General features: G+C 54.0%; 1 protein-coding gene across 1 annotated transcript in view; it reads right to left on the reverse strand.

Moving 5' to 3' along the window:
• ESYT3 (extended synaptotagmin 3) overlaps positions 1-18,268 on the reverse strand; it is a 53,753-nt gene that overhangs the window by 9,914 nt on the left and 25,571 nt on the right. The window contains exons 4-20 of the mRNA XM_024566166.3: positions 17,980-18,056; positions 16,367-16,433; positions 15,644-15,733; positions 15,161-15,216; positions 13,620-13,740; positions 11,513-11,683; positions 10,734-10,816; positions 8,943-8,991; positions 8,380-8,469; positions 7,832-7,894; positions 7,649-7,711; positions 7,019-7,087; positions 6,368-6,454; positions 5,235-5,384; positions 2,949-3,445; positions 2,164-2,262; positions 1,530-1,661 (exon numbers count right to left, since the gene is read on the reverse strand). Of these exons, the coding sequence (XP_024421934.2) occupies positions 1,530-1,661; positions 2,164-2,262; positions 2,949-3,445; positions 5,235-5,384; positions 6,368-6,454; positions 7,019-7,087; positions 7,649-7,711; positions 7,832-7,894; positions 8,380-8,469; positions 8,943-8,991; positions 10,734-10,816; positions 11,513-11,683; positions 13,620-13,740; positions 15,161-15,216; positions 15,644-15,733; positions 16,367-16,433; positions 17,980-18,056 (1,964 nt within the window). The remainder of the gene's footprint in view (positions 1-1,529; positions 1,662-2,163; positions 2,263-2,948; positions 3,446-5,234; positions 5,385-6,367; positions 6,455-7,018; positions 7,088-7,648; positions 7,712-7,831; positions 7,895-8,379; positions 8,470-8,942; positions 8,992-10,733; positions 10,817-11,512; positions 11,684-13,619; positions 13,741-15,160; positions 15,217-15,643; positions 15,734-16,366; positions 16,434-17,979; positions 18,057-18,268) is intronic.

Genomic DNA, 18,268 nt, shown 5'->3' on the forward strand with positions numbered 1-18,268 from the left:
TTCAGCACTTTCAATTTATTGTGGCTCTCCCTTCTCACCTGCAAAGTTTCTGCTGAAACTCTTACAGTGGTTCCATTGTACAAGTTTTTTCCTCTTGCTTTTAAAATTCTGTCCTTTAACTTTTGACATTTTAATTATAATATGTGTGGTATGGGTTATGTACTCACAAGAGGCCTCTGGACTCCTTACTTCTAGGTTTAGGGTGGAGGCTGCCAGGTCTGCCTTCCAGATAATCCAGACATATCTTGCTGACACAGTTTTGAGAGAGAATTACTAACAGATTAGGTTCATCACAAATGTCAAACCTCTCCTTCCTATGTTTCCACATAGCAATTCTGGCATCTTTTTATAATTCTGTCAGAGCTCTCTTTGATTGCAAAGTGTCTTTCTTGGGTGGCTCTAGAATATAGGATAGTGCCTGGCATAAATTGTTCAAAAAGTATTGAACAAGTAAATTCTCTCACACTTTTTTGATAATGATAAACTCAAAGTGTAGCTCTTGAAGGAATATATTAGTTATTAGATTTGGTCCGAAAAAGACTCAAGTATAGGTATTTAAAACAAGTAATTATTTGAGTGCACATCATAAAAAGGGTAATTTGTGAAAAGAAAAACAAAAGGGGAGATGGAAAAGGAGTGAGCTTGCACAGGTGAATGAGGATAAGCTACAATCAGAAGAAAAAGGACTATTGGAGGTTTGGGACTTTTCTTACATAAACCTAATGATAATCAACAAAACAAAACTCTAGAGCTGAGATGTAACAGAAAAAAGGGGAAACCAGAAAAAAGAGGAAACCAAAAAAATCATAGAAAAATCACCAAATCACCAAATCAAAATAGCCAACAGAAACACAAGGGAAAAGAAACACTAGAGATACAGAGCAGCCAGAAAATGAAAGGTAGAACGGCTGTAGTAAGTGCTCATGTATCAGTAATCACCCTCAATGTAAGTGGACTGAACTCACCAATCAAAAGGCATAGAATATCAGGATGGATTAAAAAACCAAAATATCAGGATGGATTAAAAAACAAGACACAATTATATGTTGCCTGCAGGAGACTCATCTTGGCTCCAACACAAACATGGGTTCCAAGTGAAGGGCTTTGTTGCAGGAGGGAGGACAGGCCAAAGAGCTTCCAGCTTTGGAGGAAATTTTAGGCCCTTAGGTTCAAGGTGTATGTATGAACTGCTGCTTTAAAACAGAGTCAGCGAAAATATATTTGACCAGATTCAAATCCTTTTACTGCCAAAGAGGCTTCATTCAAAGAGAAAAGGTATGGAACACTACATAATCGTGAAGATTTTAGCCCCCGTGCGCAAGAAAAGAGTTAGCTGTTTTGCTAAACTGCCTGGCAGTCCTTTTCTTCCACTAAAGTACACAGAAGCTTCATGAAGGCATAGGCCGTGTTACCCTGTTCAGCCCTAGCCCTTCCCGCGACCTGGCGGGCTGCCAGACACACAACAGATGCTCGGCAAGCGCTTGCATGGACGAGGCACTCTAGGCAGGCCAGCCACCCGGCCCACTCACGTCTCATCGAACAGGGGTTCCAGGGTCCTCCGCTTCACTGAGGTCTTCTTACGACTTGCCCACCTCCTCTCTGGCAACAAGTAGACTCGAACATAAGGGTCAGCTCCACTGCTGGTACAGGGTGTCAGGTTTCTGAAGGAAAAAAGGTCCTGGTTTTCAAACATTGAAAATACTCATTTGGAGAAAGCTCTACTAGCCATTCAGTTTTAGATGGCCTTGAGGACAAAAGTGCCCCCTAGGCTCGGTGACCAACAGAACAAAAGTCTAGAATTTGGAGGACAAAACATCAGATGCATGGTTTCAAAAACATGCGTTTCTGTAAAGTTTGGAGTAGAGCCAAGTACTTTCCATCTAAAGGAGGTTGACTCCCACTTGAGAAAATGGGCTGGCTCCCACCACCCCAGACAGTTTCCCAGTGCTTACGTCGGAGCACAGCCCTTGGCTCTGGAGCCCATCAGCGCCATTGAGGACCTTGTCACTCACAGCATGCCAGCCTTCAAAGCTCGCTCGTTCTCACTATATTATTTGTCTGCCTAGGGGCTGCCCACCCCTGCCATTGTTCCAAGTGCCCCCACTCCGATTTTTGGTCACCTGATGTTCCCCAAGAACCCTCCCTGGCCCCAGCATCCTTTACCTGCAGCCGTTGATGAGCACGCGGAGGCAGCGCCGCAGACACACGTAGCGCACGGTGAGCTGAATCTCACCCAGCCTGTGCTGCCAGAGATCCCTGCTTCTGTAAAGAAAGGGCTTGTCACTTCTGTTACCGTTACAGGTGTTGGCCTCTCCCCCAACCCCTACGACAGAGCACTTCCAGCGTTCAGAACACATGGGTTAATTTTAAAATTCTTCAGTTGGAAGTCGGTCCCATCCAGCGTTCTCGTATAATTATCCTACTTTACCACAGGACAAGCATGAAGCCTGGAGTGGGATCTGCCTTTATATTATGATTTCTTGTGGACTTTAGGTGAGTTATTTGACCTTTAGTATAGTAAGGTCTATTTCATAAGGTTATTGTGAAGAACAAGTTAAATCTCACAACATGCTAAAGCCCATAGTAAACACTTCAGTGGCAGTCATTGATAGCATAATTCCATATTCTAAACTTTCCCTATTATATCAGTATAACTCTTTAGAATTTAGGAAGGTTTTCTCCTGTAAGGAGACTTACCAGCCAAGTCCAGGAGCCCTCACAGTCGGTGTGTAACTAGAGCCACACAGACTACTCGGTGCACACGTGCTCCGAGCTCCCCTCCCCCACCCCGGCCTGTGTGCTTTCTGCCACTCCGTGCTGCCTCTCATAAAGCCACTCTGAAAAACCAGAGCTTGAACAGAAAAGCCAGTTCATGGGTACTTTTCCGTCCAGGGAGTTATTTTTCATGCAGGTGAGTTTTAGAGAAGATTAAGCAGAGAAGTGCATACTCGATGCTGAGGCTGATATCTGTCAGGTCAAAGCAGGAGTTGGCCAGGGAGTTGAGCGAGGACATGCTGGGAGCCGACCTCGTGGGCGGCCATGCCAGTGGGGAGACGGGGTATTTCATGGGTCTGGGTGACTTGATGGGCCCTGGAGAGTGGGGGCCCGGGACAGTCAGGAAGATGGTGGGCGTGCTCTTCTTCTCCCCCACGGGCTCACAGAAACCTTTGGCATTGTCCTTGCCTTTCGGCTCTGGGCCTGCCTCTCGGGGTGTGGGCTCGGTGGCAGCATTGGTGGCATTGGTGGCTGTTGTGGTGCTCTTGGAGGCTTCCTTGTGGTCAGAAGTGGGGTCTGGGGGGCATGGCAAGTCTATAGGACCCTCTTCCTGGGGTGGGGCTTTGGGGCCTTGGTCGGTGGCCACCTTCTTAATGAACAGAGGGCCTTTCTTTAGGGCTTCAGGTCCTGTGTATGGGCTCCCCATCTCTCGTTCTTCCACACGTAGGAACTGCAAGCAGATGACAGGGACGTTTATGGGCTGGGCCCACTACTCTTATTTTCTCCTCCTGTGTTCTCACTTTAACCTCTGGGAAATGGTTCCTTCTCCTTTTCTTCTGGGAGGAAGAGTTTTCTCAAACTCTCAGTTCCTTCCTATCAACCCAATGTAATTTTGCCCCTAGACCATATTTTCCTTAACCTTTCTCTGCCCTTGAGCCCCTCTGACCAGTGCTTCTCTATCTTTTCCCTTCCTCCTGCCTCACCAGTGGGTCTTCATGAAGACTCAGTCCTGGTCCCTTCTCTGTATTCATAGTGGCGGCAGGAGACCTGGCCACTCTCAGCACGCACTCTCCGTCTGTGCAGAGGACTCCCAGAGCCACACCTTTGGTCTTGTCCTCACCTTTACCTCACATCTATCACCAGCTGCCTTCTAGAAATGATCATCTTCCAGCTGTCACCAATTGGGGTGACAGTGAATCACACCACTGCTTTCCCTAAAATGTGTTTCCTATCCAGACACACCCTTGTGGTCCTAGCACCGAAGTTTCAGACCTCAGCCATTGTGTTTCTCCTTTCCTTTCCCCCCCATTCATTCATTATCAGGACCCTTCTAAGGCCCCCATTGCCAGCGATGTGGTGGTTAAAATAGTCTGGAAAACATCTTGTTAGGAATGCCCCAATAAAATAGACAAACATCCTTTTAAATGCATAGCCAAGTTCACAAGAAAGTAAGTAAAATCCATGCGGTTTAAAAAAGGGATAAAACTGAAAAGTAACAGTTAAGCTTTCCTAGAGTCATTTATCAACCTTGGACTCCAGGGAGTTAGGAGAAGAGGCCTTGATCAATGTGAGGCTGGAGTGGAAGGAGGACGTAGGAAGTGCAGTCTCGTTAGTGAAAAAGTAGCGTAGGATAAACATTCCACCCAGCAAAGAATGATGGCCAGAAGCATTTCTGTCTCAGCCTGAACTCTGGGTGGGGGAAATAAAGTCTTTCCTGAGAAGAGGGCTATAGGCCTCTCTCACATGCATTTGGGTCGTCCCCTATGAATTTATACTACTTGTGTCTGAAACCCCAAGGGGAAAAGTAGCATGAGAAAGAACCCAGGTTTGTAGTGCCCCTGAGGTTCTTGGCTGCAGCAACAGCAGAGTCTCCTTGGAAGTGAACAGCCTCCATCCAGGTTACAAAGGGACACCGACCACTTGTTTGCAGCCCGAGTTGCCAAACACAGAAATGAGTCACCATGAAAAAGCATCAACAGGCACAACAAACAGCAAAATTCAGCTGCCAAGATCTTCAGATAACAGACTTCACAGGCCGACATTATATAAGTATTTTCAAATGATTAAAGATGAAATAGAAACATGAAAAGATTATAAAATACAATGCAAAACATAAGGTGTATTTAGAAATGAAAAACAGCCTTTGAAATAAAGACCATGAACATGTTAACCAGCAGGCTAGGCGTAGCCAAAGCAAGAGTGAGTGGACTGGAAGACAGATCCGAGGAAGTGAGAATGTAGCACCAAGAGATGAAGAAATAGAAAATATGAAGATGAGGTCAGGCCGAGACATGGAGGAGATAGACGAGAGGCTTCAGCCTGGAAGGAGTAAAAGAATGGGAGAGGCAATATTTAAAGAGGTAATGGCTCACAGTATTCCAAAACTGATGGAAAATATGAATCCATCTCCTAGCTTCTTCCCAACATAGAGCAGGCACTTAGTGCTGGGCCAGTCTCCCTTGCTCCAGAGCCAGAGCTCCACCCCCCGCCTCCCCTGGGGGCCGAGAGGAGAGAGTTACCCGAAGCACCAGTCTCATGGAGACGAGGCTGTCCAGGCCCGAGTGGTCCAGCTGAAAGCGCTGCTCGAGGGTCAGGCCTGCACAGGGCAGGATCTGGCACAGGGGCAGCTCCAGCACTCCCAGAGCGTACTCCCGGTCGTCGTCAAGCACCTGGGCAGTGGGCCAGTCACAAAATGAGAATAACCACACTCCACCCTCACCGCCACCACTGTCTTGGTCCCAGCCAAGTCAAAATTCACTTAAGTATGTCCTGTGTTGCTAGTGGCCTCTGGTCCTGTTCTGAAAACTGGGAGTGGGACCAGGCCCGGTCCCTGCCTTCAGTCGGGAAGAGAGAGACTCAGGGTAGAGGCAGTTGTGACCTGTGTGAGGTAGGTCTGTCAAATGCCCAGGGACGAGGGGGCTCTGGGGAGCTGTGCTGCTCCATGGTGAGACATCCAGACAGGGCTGAGCACCACCACCCAAAGATCCCACCCAGGTCTACCACCTGTTGGGTGTGAGGTCTTAGACAAGTCATTGTTTAAGCCTCTGCTCATGTGTAAAATAAAAATACTTCTCTTCTACAGATCTTTTGTGAAGATTAAATCTAATTTTAAAAATCATCATTGCCCTGGCCGGTATGGCTCAGCTGGTTGGAGCACCATCCTGTGGACCAAAAGTTTGTGGGTTTGATTTCCAGTCAGGTCACATACCCAGGTTGTGGGTTTGATCCCCTGTCCGGCACGTGTGAGAGGGCAGCCAGTGACATATGTTTCTTTCTCTCTCTCTCTCTTCCCCCCATCCCACCTCCCTCCCACCTCTTCTCTTCAAAAGCAATGAAAAAAATGTCCCCAGGAGAGGATTAAAAAAAAAAAAAATCATCATTAATGCCCTGAGTAGATTTCAACACAGGCCACTCAGTGCTGCGTAACAGCCAGAAAGAGAGGGCCAAGGGACTGGAGGGTTTGTCCTTCCACAGCCTCTTACCCAGTGACCTCGCGCACTGGCCTCAGTAAAGATGCGGGGCCCCAGTATCCTCTCCCACACACAGGTGCTGACCTTCCTTCCAGCAGAATCTTATCAGGCTCTTTTGAGCTCCCACCCCTCCCAGCTTAGACACGTCTCAGCTCGTTCCAAGAGCCCAACTTCAGGCCAACCTTGAGATGCAGCTGCTCAGATGTCACACTGTGTACAAAGAAGGAGAATGCCTGGCTCCAAACAGGGTCCTTGCTGCGGGGACAGGTCTGGGGACAGAAGAGGGAGAGCATTAAAGGGCCTGGTTGGGCATGAAAGCTGCACCCTCTGCTCTCAGCCCGGCCTCCCGGCACTGCTGGCAGTCTTGTCTGTGTCTGCCCAGGAGTCAGACCCCCACAGACATCAGCTTGTGGGAGGTACCAAGGTGGGGCGGCCAGACTCAAAGGCAAAGAGAGCTTTGCCAGGGGCTGAAAATCATATGAGCATTAGTGTTCACTCGGGAGGGGAGCATTTCTGCTGCTGGACTGGGACTCCTGGTGGGGTGGCGGAAACAACATGACACAAGTTTAGAGCCATCCCTAAGCTTGAACCCTGGTTCTGCTTTCTAGCATGTGTCCTTGGGAAAGCCACTGACCTCTGACCCTCAGATTCTTGAACTATAACACTATGTATGAGGTTACTTTGAAGACTAAATAAAATAATACAAAGTACCTAGGAAGGGTCCTGGCACCTACTTGGCATTCGGTGTTAGCTAATTCTCTTGTCTTTTGCTTCTCTACCTGAGAAGGGTTGGGGCCCCCACTTCCCCACAGCGACACACTGAGCTGTCTTACCTTGCTCGTGTATGTCTTCTTGCCTACAGATAGCTTGACATAGGACGAAGGGTCTCTGCTGACCTTATTCTGTGAGGGGGCAAATCCACAGCAATGAGGGTGGCACCATCGGGGTCCATCAAGACACCACACCCTCACCCCCACCTCCCAGCCCTCGGGAGCATCAGTGGGACTGGGGGCCGGCCAGTCGCTTCCCTTCGAGTGAAGACTACCCGGGAGCTCCAGGCCCCCGGGCCGCCGTCACTGCAGGCACCTGCGCAGGGCTGACTCCAGGGGCAGGTTCAGGTAAGACGGGCCGGACCTGGGCCTGGCTGGGGTGACGGGGACACACATGGTGGATTCAGGTTCCAGCTCCTCCCTCAGGTGTGTGACCCAGGCACTTAACTTTCGGGAGCGTATTTGTAAAATGGCAGTGAAATTGGACACAGTCTTGATGGGACAGGGGCACACGAATGTGGGGTCAAGTTGCCAAGCCTGGTGTGTGGCACACAGTAGTCTTGGTGACAGCAGCTCGTCATCCCCAGGCTGTGCGTGCACAGCCTGCCGCCCGGAAGATGGGGGCTGTGGTCACTCTGGGGAAAGGAGTTAGGACTTGCTCTCACTCCAGTTTCCAGCCGTGTACACACTTACCTTTGTAAATCTGGAGAGTTTTTTGGCCCGGTATTCGCAATTCAGGTAGTCAAAAGGGCTCCTCTGCGGTACAGGAAGGGTAAATGAGCAGCACAGCATTTGTGGATTTCAAGTGAGCATTAGGGTGGGGCGAAAGGCAGGGCCGTGGGACACTGACCGTGTCACCACTCACCCACCACTCACCGGCAGGTTGCAGGCGCTCTCCAGAAAGACCACAAGGATGGCAGAGGAAAGGCCAGCATGGTCCTGTGAGCAGACACAGACCCTCACTAGGTGCCCCCAGCACTGGCAGACAGACCGGTTTTAGAAAGAAGCCTGTTCATGGCAGGAGGAAGCCAGCCAGCCCTCCAGACTGGCCGTGATCCCTCACAATCCAGCTGGTTCAGGCTGCGCCTCCGACTGCAGCGTGGCAGATTGAAGTCAAACACAGGGTGGCTTTTCCCTATGGTCTGAGCTGACAGGTACTAACGTGCAGCTTCTAAGGAGCCCAGCTTCCCTGAAGATGGCTGAGACCCTCAGGCCAGCTCTTGAAAGAGATCAGGAGCTGCCCTTTGTGGAGACAGGGCTGAGGGACGCGTTCTCTAAAAGGTGGGGCTGTCCTGAAGACTCAGCAAGATGTCGGGGCTCAGCTACCCCCTTCCTCCTTCCACACACACAGCCCACACATGACCAGTCCCACTGCACCTCCCCTCCCCCACTTTCTGCTAGGGAGTCCCAACCCCCATGCTCACCTCAGTCAGAGCTTCAGGGTCAGCGATCAGTGAAAGCCATTCCAGCCTCAGGTGCAGCCGCCCACTGGTGGTGTCATTCAGGACAAACCACTGTGGGGAGACCAGGAGGGAAAGAAAAGCTCTGGGAAAGGGCTGCTGAGGCGCTACTGACCCTCTGCAGGCAGCTTAGTTCTGGGACCCGGTGGACCCCTAACAGAGGCCTCAGGGAAAAGGGAAACCAGCTCAGGCAGGGTGGACTCGGGGATTAAGGGTCTGGGAGATGGGGTCACAGGGCTGAAGTGCTACACTTTGGGTGGGAAAAACCCTCCTACCAGACCCAGCCTGCTCTCCCCTGTAATGTGACCATCCCCTCCCTGCTGGAGGTCTTTGTTCTGTGGGCGTTCCAGGGAAGCTTCTCCCAACCCAGGCCCTGGCAGGTTCCCTGGACCCATCTGCCCCAGCTCTTGCCCCTGAAGGCCCGCACATGTGGCTCAGCACAGAAGGGGCCCATTTCACAGCACTAGCTGGGCTGCAGCAACCTGCTAGAGTTGTCCACGGGGAGGGGGTGTGAGCACCAACTCTACCTCATCCACCACTCTGTTCGCCATGACATCCCCGAGGCAGATCTGCAGGCTGGAAGACACAGGAGTGGGGTCAGCTCAGCTGCCAGGAGGCAAGCAGTGGGCAGCCAGGAGGCCCACCCTGGGAACTATTGTCAAACATCCTAGTGGTGCCCTCAAGACAGGATCTAATTCCTGCCAAGGAACCCATGGGAGACCACTTTCAGCTCAAGCAGAGGAAGGACTGCCCAGCCATCAGTGCTGCTTCCCCCGGACGTGCTGCCGTCCCCCTAGGGGAAGGAGCAGACACTGCCGGACGCATCGGCTGCGGATTCTCAGTGATGGTGCTACTGGCACTTGAGTGGGATGATTCTTTGTCATGCAAAACTGCCCGTGCATCGCAGGGACTCAGCTTCCCTGTCTGGGGTCCTCCGAGTGCCAGTGACACCACCTCCTGCAGTCACTGCAACAACCAAATGCCTCTCCGATCCAAAACCGCCCCCAGGCCTTCCACAGGATAGATGGCTGGCTGGGTGTGAAAGGAGGCAACACCCACATTCACAGCCTGCCTCCCACCTGCCCTGACTCGGGCCAGAGGGGCAATTAGTTCTATGTAATTGTTAGAAGTGTGCTTGAGCTCAAAACACACTTGAAATGAGTTACCAAAAAATAGGAATCACAAGCCACATTTCAAATCTACAACATTACAAAAGTTGCAACTTTTTTGTTAAGATGAGAAAAAAGATAAGCACCATTTGCTCGTGGGCTGTTTCTTAGGCTGTGGGATTGTGCCCCTCCCACTTTATCTTGTTCAAACTTTCTAAAATTCTGTGTCTGTGGGATCAAGCTGCAGGAGTATGAAGATTTGTGTAAAATTCTTTTTTGCCTCCCACTCCACCCTCTGAGATGAGCAATGTCAGCAGCCTGCTGCGTAGCTTCCACACCTTTTCCCGTGCTCACACGAACACACACACACACCAGGGTCCCCCCTGGAAAGGTGAATCGAACTGCACAGGCCCCTCCCGACGGCTTTCTCCCCCGTCCTGAAACACAACGGGTGCCCTCCAAGTCGACACGCACGCCCCACTCATCGTTTTTTAAAGCTGCAGCGTACCCTCTAGCTCGGCAATGGCAAATTTACTCAAACATTCATCCAGTGTCTTCTGAGGCTGGACATTCAAATTGCTCTCAGCTTTTTTTTTTTTTTTAATTCTCACCCAAGGGTATATTTTATTGATTCTGAGAGAGCAAGGAAGGTGGGGAAGAGAAACATCAGTGTGTGAGAAACATCGATTGGTTACCTCCCATACACGCCTCAACTGGGGATCGAACCCACAACCTTTTGGCGTATGAGACAATGTTCCAACCAAGTGAGCCACCCAGCCAGGGCTATTTCCAGCTTTTTTGTTTTGCCACCTCAGACAGTTCTGCAATAAACATGTCAGGTATAGCTTTCATAGGGTCTGGAAGTGGGACTGCAGGACCAAAAGACATGTAAGTGTACAGTTTTGATGGGCAGCCCTTGCCAAGCCATGTTGGCCCTCACACAGCTGAGTTTCTGTGTTCTGCCCCACTGAGCAGCCAGGGTCCCTGACACTGGGGACCTGGCCACCAAGGCCAGCTCTGCCCCCGCCCACTGCTCCAGCTGGGGACTCTGGGTACATTACTAAGAGCAGAAAAAGCAGAGCCTATGGTACACAAACCTTGGGGTCCTCTCTACCCCTAGGCCCCAGCCCAGGGCTGGACACTCAGGAGACATCTAGGATGGAGGTTTAGAAGGCCCAGCACCCCCACGCCCGGCTCAGCCTTCCTCACCTGCCTAGGAAGTCGTCCCTGTCGGGATCCTCATCATACAGGTCCACCTCCAGGTCCTGCCCAGGGATCTCGTACACTATGAACTGGAAGGAGAGAGGCAAGTTGACCTGCAGGCCACAACAGCCGATGCAGCAGACCTCACACATGACCCAAGGGCAGCCGGATTCCAGTTCCACCACCCGCCAGCTTGGAGCCCTGGGAAGGTTCCTGCCCTTTTCGGTGCCTGGAAAACCCCTCCTGTAAGAAGGGAGACATGCTCCCCCCTGCACGGTGCAGCAATTAGAGGCAACAGGTGCAAGCCCATGGCAGAGTGGGTGCTCAGAGGCGGGGGCTGCTGCGTGTTCCGCATGGGGCTTGCAGCTCCCAGAGCCCTTAACAGGCTGTGGGGCCGACCCTTCCCGTAGTAGGGGTTGTGGCTGAACTTAAGGAAGAGCTTCAGGTTCCTGACGTCTGGCTCTGGCTGAGAGGATTGGGGCAGAACTGCATGAGTTTTCTCTCTTGCTTTGATTTGAAAACTTCCAACAATGCAGCTGACTGGTGGGAACTCATCTATAGACTTTCCCTCCAGCGGGGCCACAGCGGCCCACTCTGGGAGCCTGGTGGGTCTGTGAAGTGGGATTCCACAGAACACCCTGCCCGCGCCCGAGCCGCACTCCTGCGGCCCAGTGTTGCCGCACTGGCCCACGAGGACAAGGCCCCCGTCTGCACCCAGCGTGACCCTGAGTGGAGCCTGGAAGACACTGAAGTAGCCAACTGTGTCTGAGGAGACAGACCCTCACCTCGAACACCTCGTTCCAGGCTGGGTTCAGGTTCTTGTAGACCGTCTTGCTCCGGAAATGCTGCAGGCCAATGCTCACCTTGGCGTAGGGGTCTGACTTGCCTCGGATCCCTAGGAAGTGGTCCATCTGGGCCAGCTTCTCCGCCTCCAGCAAGTGGACTCTGATCACCCCCTGGAAAAGGCCCAGCCCAAGGCTCACCACTGCTCCCTGGGCTGCACCAGCCCTCAAGGCCCACAGTACCACAGCCAAAGCCACCAGACACCGCCCCGCGCATCTCACCCTCTCCATGGTCTGGACGGGGAGACAGAGGCCAGAGACAGCAGTCTCCTGGCCAGGGCCACGCAGCACACGAGGGCAGGGCCCAGGGCCCTGTCCACTGTGTCACAAGGCCCCGCCCACACTGCTGGCCTTTCCAACCTGCCAAGTGAATGGCTCATCCAACTGCAGCCGTTTCCTCCTGTGCCAACCACATGGCAAACCCAGTCACTTGAGAAGGTCTCTTCCTGTATTCAGCCCCTCTCTCTAACCTACATGTAGACTGACTTCCAGGGTCATTTCTTCCCAGTACCCAGGTGTAGACAGCTCTGGGGGCACTGCTCGCTGCTGGCGGTGGGTTCCTGTGCTCACAAAGGCCCCAGCACATTCTTAAGGTGGAACAGAGGCAAGAATTGGAAAAAATGCAGTTTAGGGGCTAGTAGCCTTCCTGCCTAGAATCATTATTTTTTTAATATAAATAAGTACATATGCATTTTCCCTTTGACCCAGCAATCCCATTTCTAGCCCTAAGGCATTCCGCAAAAATATAAAAAGATATACAAGGCTGTTCATGACAGTATATTGAGCAAAAAACCAGACATGACTCAACTGTCTGTCAATCAAGATCTGGTGAAAGAACAGTGCAGCCGCCAGAACGCGGAGGGGCCGCTGACATGGTCATGGGCAAGCCGCAGGACGACTGACACGACCCAAGCAAGGCGGGGAGAGCGGGAGTGTGCGTCCGCCCACCGAAGAGGGGGTATCCGGGTACAACCAGATGTGCGCACACCACCACATGTACGGGTCTGCTCACGTTGGAAAACAAATGGTGGAAATAGCACAAGGATAAACCATTACATACGGGAAGAAGGTGGAGACTAGGGGGAGGGACAAGGGATAGAAGCCGAACTCCTTAAAATATAATTTGTTTCATTATATTGGACTTTGGAAGCATACACATGTTTTTACATGATTGTAAAAGGAAGTTAAGGTAAAAACTAAACCCAAAAAATAGAAAAAGGAATGAAACAGATCAATATAAATATTCACAGGCAGTTGGTGTCACACACAGAAGACCTGTTCCTAGTGAGTTTAAAGAGCAGCCGCTTGACACTGCATCTTGAGTGGGGTATACCCTAAGGACGATGTTTTTAGTAGTTATGACGTAGGCGATGGCTTTGTGTTGTTATTCTGAGACTGCCTAGCCCGTAGTGTGGGATGGAGCCCGGGCACCATATGGGAAGGCTGAGAGGACCTATGGGTTCCCTTGCTGGCCGGCCCCTTGACCCCACATGGCCTCCGTAGGCTGATGCCGTACCTGGTGCTGATGGTGAAAAGGGCGCTTTCTCCTCTCCTGAGGCCCTGACTCCCAGCCCAGAGGGCTCTGGGCCACAACCTTCTGTAGGGAGACCTCATGACTGTCCTCGGCCTCCCTAGCTGGACCCAGGATGGAGGGGGCAGTGGTGCCGAGCACCCAAGAAAGCCCCACGTCTGGCTCTACTGAACATTCTCCTCGGTAGACCCCAAGGATGGAGTCAGGAACTTCCTGTCCCTGAAGGAGGATGAGAGGCTCCTGGAGTTTCCTGGGGGAGGCGGAGGCGGTGACTGCCCACAGTCCCCAGCCCAGGCCACATAGGGGTACCAGGATTGGGGAGGGAAAGCCACCTGGGCTCTGCCCCTCCCTGGATGGGTGACTTTGGACAAGTCATTCCACCTTCCTGTGACTCAGTCTTTGCCCTGTAAAAGCGAGGTGTCAGGCCCCCCCAGGGCAGAAATAAGGACTGCCCTGTAAAAATGCAGCACCCTCCCCCAACACTGGGCCCTGTGCTCTGCAGCCGATGCAGGTACTCACGCAGGGCAGAGGGAAGCGCAAGTTGGTCACGTCCAAGTCCTTCTTCACGGGCATGGTCACGCGGTTGGGCAGCACCAGGTGGGCGGCGATGAGGTCCTCCAGCAGGCTGTCTGACACCTCGCTGGGGACAGTGGGCGTGACCAGCTGTGGAGGGGTGGCACTACCTCCCCCAGGCCACCTGCCCCTCCACCCATCCTGGGAGCTGGCACAGGAGCAGAGCGCCAGGGTGGGCACAGCCCTGACCCAGCCTGTCTGGACAGAGGCCTGTGGGCGTTACCTACCGACAGCCCCTGACCACTGCCACCCCCAGTCCTGCTGTGTTCTGCCCTGAGGCACCACAGCATGGGAGCTGCGAGTGAGGACCTGAAGCTGTGTGAGAAGCTATGTGACCTTGGGTAGCTTGATACTCTCTGGACCTCAGTTTCCTCGTATCGACACCAAGGACCGTCATACCTGCCTCCTAGCATTTTCACGGACTGACTTACATGTGGAACGTGCTGAGAGCGGTGCCTAGTGCACACACAGTAGGTGCCAGCTGGCATTTGCTGCCTCAGCCCTGACACCGCACCCAGATGTTCTTGGTCTACTGGCTGGCTGGCTGCCCCCCAGGGGGAGCAGGGACAGTTCCTGGAAGAGGACTGGTCTCAGCAGATGCTCAGTAAACGTTTTTTGGGTGAAGAAACCTGTGACTGGATCCTGGTCCCAGGGGGCCGAGATCAGTGGGAATGTCCCTGGTGAGCTAGCAACAGGTCCTCCCCACAGGTGGGGGCAGCTGCCCGAGCCGACGAACCAGCAGGTGCGTGCCCTGGCCAGCCCAACTGTCCCTCCCTGCTGGGGGTGTGTCACATGGGCTGGAGCCCCTCTCTGCTGGGGGCCTGCAACTCTGAGTGCGGCAGCCCCTCCCCACCAGCCCCAGGAAGGTGGGATTTCCCAGACCAGCTCCTCCTCACTGGCGCCTGTTGTAAGAGCCCCCACCCTCGGCCCCGGCCCAGCCTGTGTTTGGGCCATGGTTGGGGGCGGCCACATGGGCTTGTCTGTACACTGAGGATGAGAGGCAGTCACTCGTATGTGTCCATACCCACTCTGCCACCACCACACACTCCTAAGTGTTCTCCCAGGAACCCCAAGACAGAGAAACCAGGCCCTGCTTTTACTGAGGAACTGCCCAGAGAGGTGAAGTAATTTGTCCAAAGTCACACAGTTGCTGGCCAGCAGAGCCAGGAGCCTCATTAGCCTGCACGGCTCCTCTAGGACATCTCATCCCATCATCTCCTCTGCTTACCTACAATGTGTGTGCTTGCACATTGGGGGTGTGTGTGTGTGTGTGTGTGTGTGTGTGTGTTCCAGGCATGGTGTCTGCACAAACAACACTGTTAGCCCCCTACACCCCAACGCATCTCCCTCGGAGCAGGGAGAATTCGGTGCCTCCCCGTTGCCACACAGGGAGCCTGGAGGGAGGGCAGCCATTGTGCACCTCCAGTCACCGACAGCACAGCCCCCAAGGGCCCCGTGCTTGGTCTCGGCAGTGCTCAGGCACTTACTTGATTCCCGGTGCATCCAGCAGGTTGGTCAGGCCGGTCCAGTTGATCTGCAGGTGCTGCGGGGCAGAGGGAGGCTGTTAGGCTGCAAGGAGCCAGAAGCCCAGGACTGAGAACCCTCTGCCAAGTGCCTCACACCCACCCACATGGAAAGCCCAGCCTGCTGGGGGTGTCAGGCGGGCGAGGGCACCTCCCAGTCCTGCTCAGCCCTGCTGCTTCCCTGCCAGGATGACCACAAGAGTGGCCGGTGCTCATGGACCCTGTGTGACCCTGGCAAGACTCCTCTCTGAGCTGTTTCTGGCCTTGCAGAGAGCCGAGTCGGGAACCTCAGGCTGCCTTAGAGTACACCGGACAGGTGTGTGGGGCGCCCTGGTCTGGGTGGGCTTGGGCAGCCTCCATTCTTGGCTCCAGCCAGTGCCTGGGGCCCAGCAGGCACGTGCTCACTCCCAGGGAGCAGCAGGCCTGCCTCGCTTCCAAGGGGCTCACCGGCTTTTGAAGAAAGAACACGGTCACGGCTCCCACAAATGGCTTTTCTACCAGGAGGGGGTCCAGGATGATCCGCAGCGTGCCCTGCAACTGGATGGCACAGGGGGCCCGTGAGGGACCTCAGCCTCTTCCTCTTGCGCTTGCTGCACTCGGCTGAGGCCACTGCTGTCTCACTCAGGCCCATGCCCATGCCACCCCCAAATGCCAGGGCCTCCTGCTATCATAACAGGGACCACATGCAGAAGCAGAAACCTGCCACTCCTTTGCCAGCTCCCCAGGGGCCGTGAGCCAGTGCAATGGACCCAGGGGCCTGCAGCCTTGCCCACGTTTCACGCCGGCCCAGCCAGCAGGGGCCCAGGAGTGGGTCCCACTCAGCTCTGGTACTCCTACAAGATATTTCCACCTTCTCATCCACCTTAGTTTCTAAGCACGGGGTCTGTATTACCCCGTAAACAGAACCTCTGTCCTCCCTGGGCCACCAAAGTCTCTCTGGGGGACTTTACAGAGACAAGCGTCAGGCTGTGAGGCTGAGCAGCAGGTTGGTGAGGCCCAGCCATCACTTCCTGGCCATGTGACCTCTGGCCTGGAGTCCCTTAGTCATTACTAGCCTGGTTCGGTGTCATCACCCACTTCCGCAGCCTGCTCTAGTGGGAGCCTGTTTCCCCTTCTCTAATCCCCACCCCAGGGACAGGAATGGGGGGCAGTCCTGCGGGCTCCACTCACCTGGATCCCGTTCACACCAGCCTGTATCTTCTGCAGCTCCACGCTGATCTCGCAGTCCCCAATGTAGCTGGAAGTGGGGAGGGAGAAGGAAGGTGGGAAAGAGGGGGAAGTGCACCACTCAGAGAGGCTGTGAAACTTGCCCAGCACCCCCAGCCCAGGCGGCCGCCCAGCCTGAGCCCTGCCTCACCCGGACACGGTCTCTCTCACAGCCTCAGCTTTTCTTGGCTCTATGCAGACACCGACCTAGGCCCAGACCCAGGAGGCAGAGCCCTGCACCGGGAGTCCCAAGCACACCTCCACCTCTACCCATGATGATGGCGACTCTGGGCACTACCCTGTCCCCCGACACCCCGTGGATGTGAAGGAGGGGCTCTTGGTGAACACAGTGCCCACCCCTCTGCCACTGCTGTGTTCTTGTCCCATCTCTGCCCAGGTCTCTTCCTCAGGACAGAGCAGCCACACTGCTTGCATCCAGCCCAGGGTGTTGCTGGGGGTGATGGAGGGGGAAAGGCAACGTTCTCAGGAGCCTGAGTCCTGCTGGCGGCTCTTGCCAAGAGATGGGCACAGGGAGCCCAGAATGAGTGCCTGTGAGACCAAGGATCAGGAGACCCCGTGAAAGGACTCGAGTAGACTAAGAGGAGGGGGGAGGAGGCCATCAAATATCTGCAGGACACAGGCAGGGGAGCTGATGTCACAGAAATGCTGAGCACCCCCTGAACGGTTTCGGAGAAACCTGGGGACTCCGGGAGCTGCCTGGGAAGCGGGGTGGGTGGGCCAGATGACCGTGATGGGCCCCAAGCATCCACACGAGGGCCTGGGCAGTGCCTTGGGGCCAGGATGCCCAGTAGCCATCCCATCCCAACACATTTGAGACCAGCCCCCAAATGGGGAGGGTGTTCCCAGAGCTGACTCCTTGTCTTCCCAATGTGCCCTCTGTGCCAGCCTCTGGGCTAAGCACAGGAAATATGAGACACTGGAGAGGAACGGCAACATTCTAGAACCTCAGGAGCTATCCTTGTTCCTTTAAAACACAATTTAAATCTTACCACCTGCAGGAAGACTTCCTGGTTTCAATCTCCTTTCTCACGAACTCAAACCTATTACAAACCTCATTCAAAAAAGGTGCCCTTGCCCCACCCACTGAACTAGTCACTCATGTGTCTTCACATCCTTTGGTTTTCTGAGGTGACACAGAGCCCTGTGCTCGGAGCTCCCTGGGCCTTACTACAAGTCCTGGCATCTTCTTGTCCCCCCTGCTCCCTCCTGCTGCATCCTCCCTGAGGCAGCTGGTCTGAACCTCCAGGTGACCTGGCCCTGGCTTCTGAGGAAGCACTGCTGCCTGGGCCTTGGTACCCGAGCATGCGGAGGGCCTGTGCTGAGGGGTCAGAGGGCGGTGGCTCCCCTGGACCACCCATTCTCCTGACACTCCTCCCCGTCCCAAGCAGGGAACTTGTGCTCCAGCCCAGCCCAGGACAGGGGAGGGGGGCTGTGCTCTGAGGGGCTTTCACACTCCAAATTAGAGTGTGTATATGCCACCCCAGCTTTAAACTGGCTGTTCCCACAGAGTGTGCCCCTGCGCCCCACACCTGGCCCCCACGGGCTCGAGGGCTCACCAGATCTGCAGGTCCAGCACCACCTGCCTCCGGTTGTGCTTGTTAGTGTGTGCCTTGACGCCGTTGACCCTGGGGCACTGGAAGAGACACCAGGGGGCGCGGTCAGCAAAGGCCTTGCAGCCCGGGTGGCCGCTGCCCCTTCCCAGCCCTGGATTTTGTCCACTGCAAGCAACATGGCCCTGCGCTCCTGGGATGAGGTGCAAACTCAGAAATCCAACCCACAGCCCCTGTCCGCCTTTGTCACCCCAATACTTCCCAGCCTAGAAGGTGTATCTCTGTACCTCTCTGT

Source organism: Desmodus rotundus, chromosome 8 (assembly GCF_022682495.2).
Source record: "Desmodus rotundus isolate HL8 chromosome 8, HLdesRot8A.1, whole genome shotgun sequence".
In the NCBI taxonomy this organism is placed as follows: domain Eukaryota; kingdom Metazoa; phylum Chordata; class Mammalia; order Chiroptera; family Phyllostomidae; genus Desmodus; species Desmodus rotundus.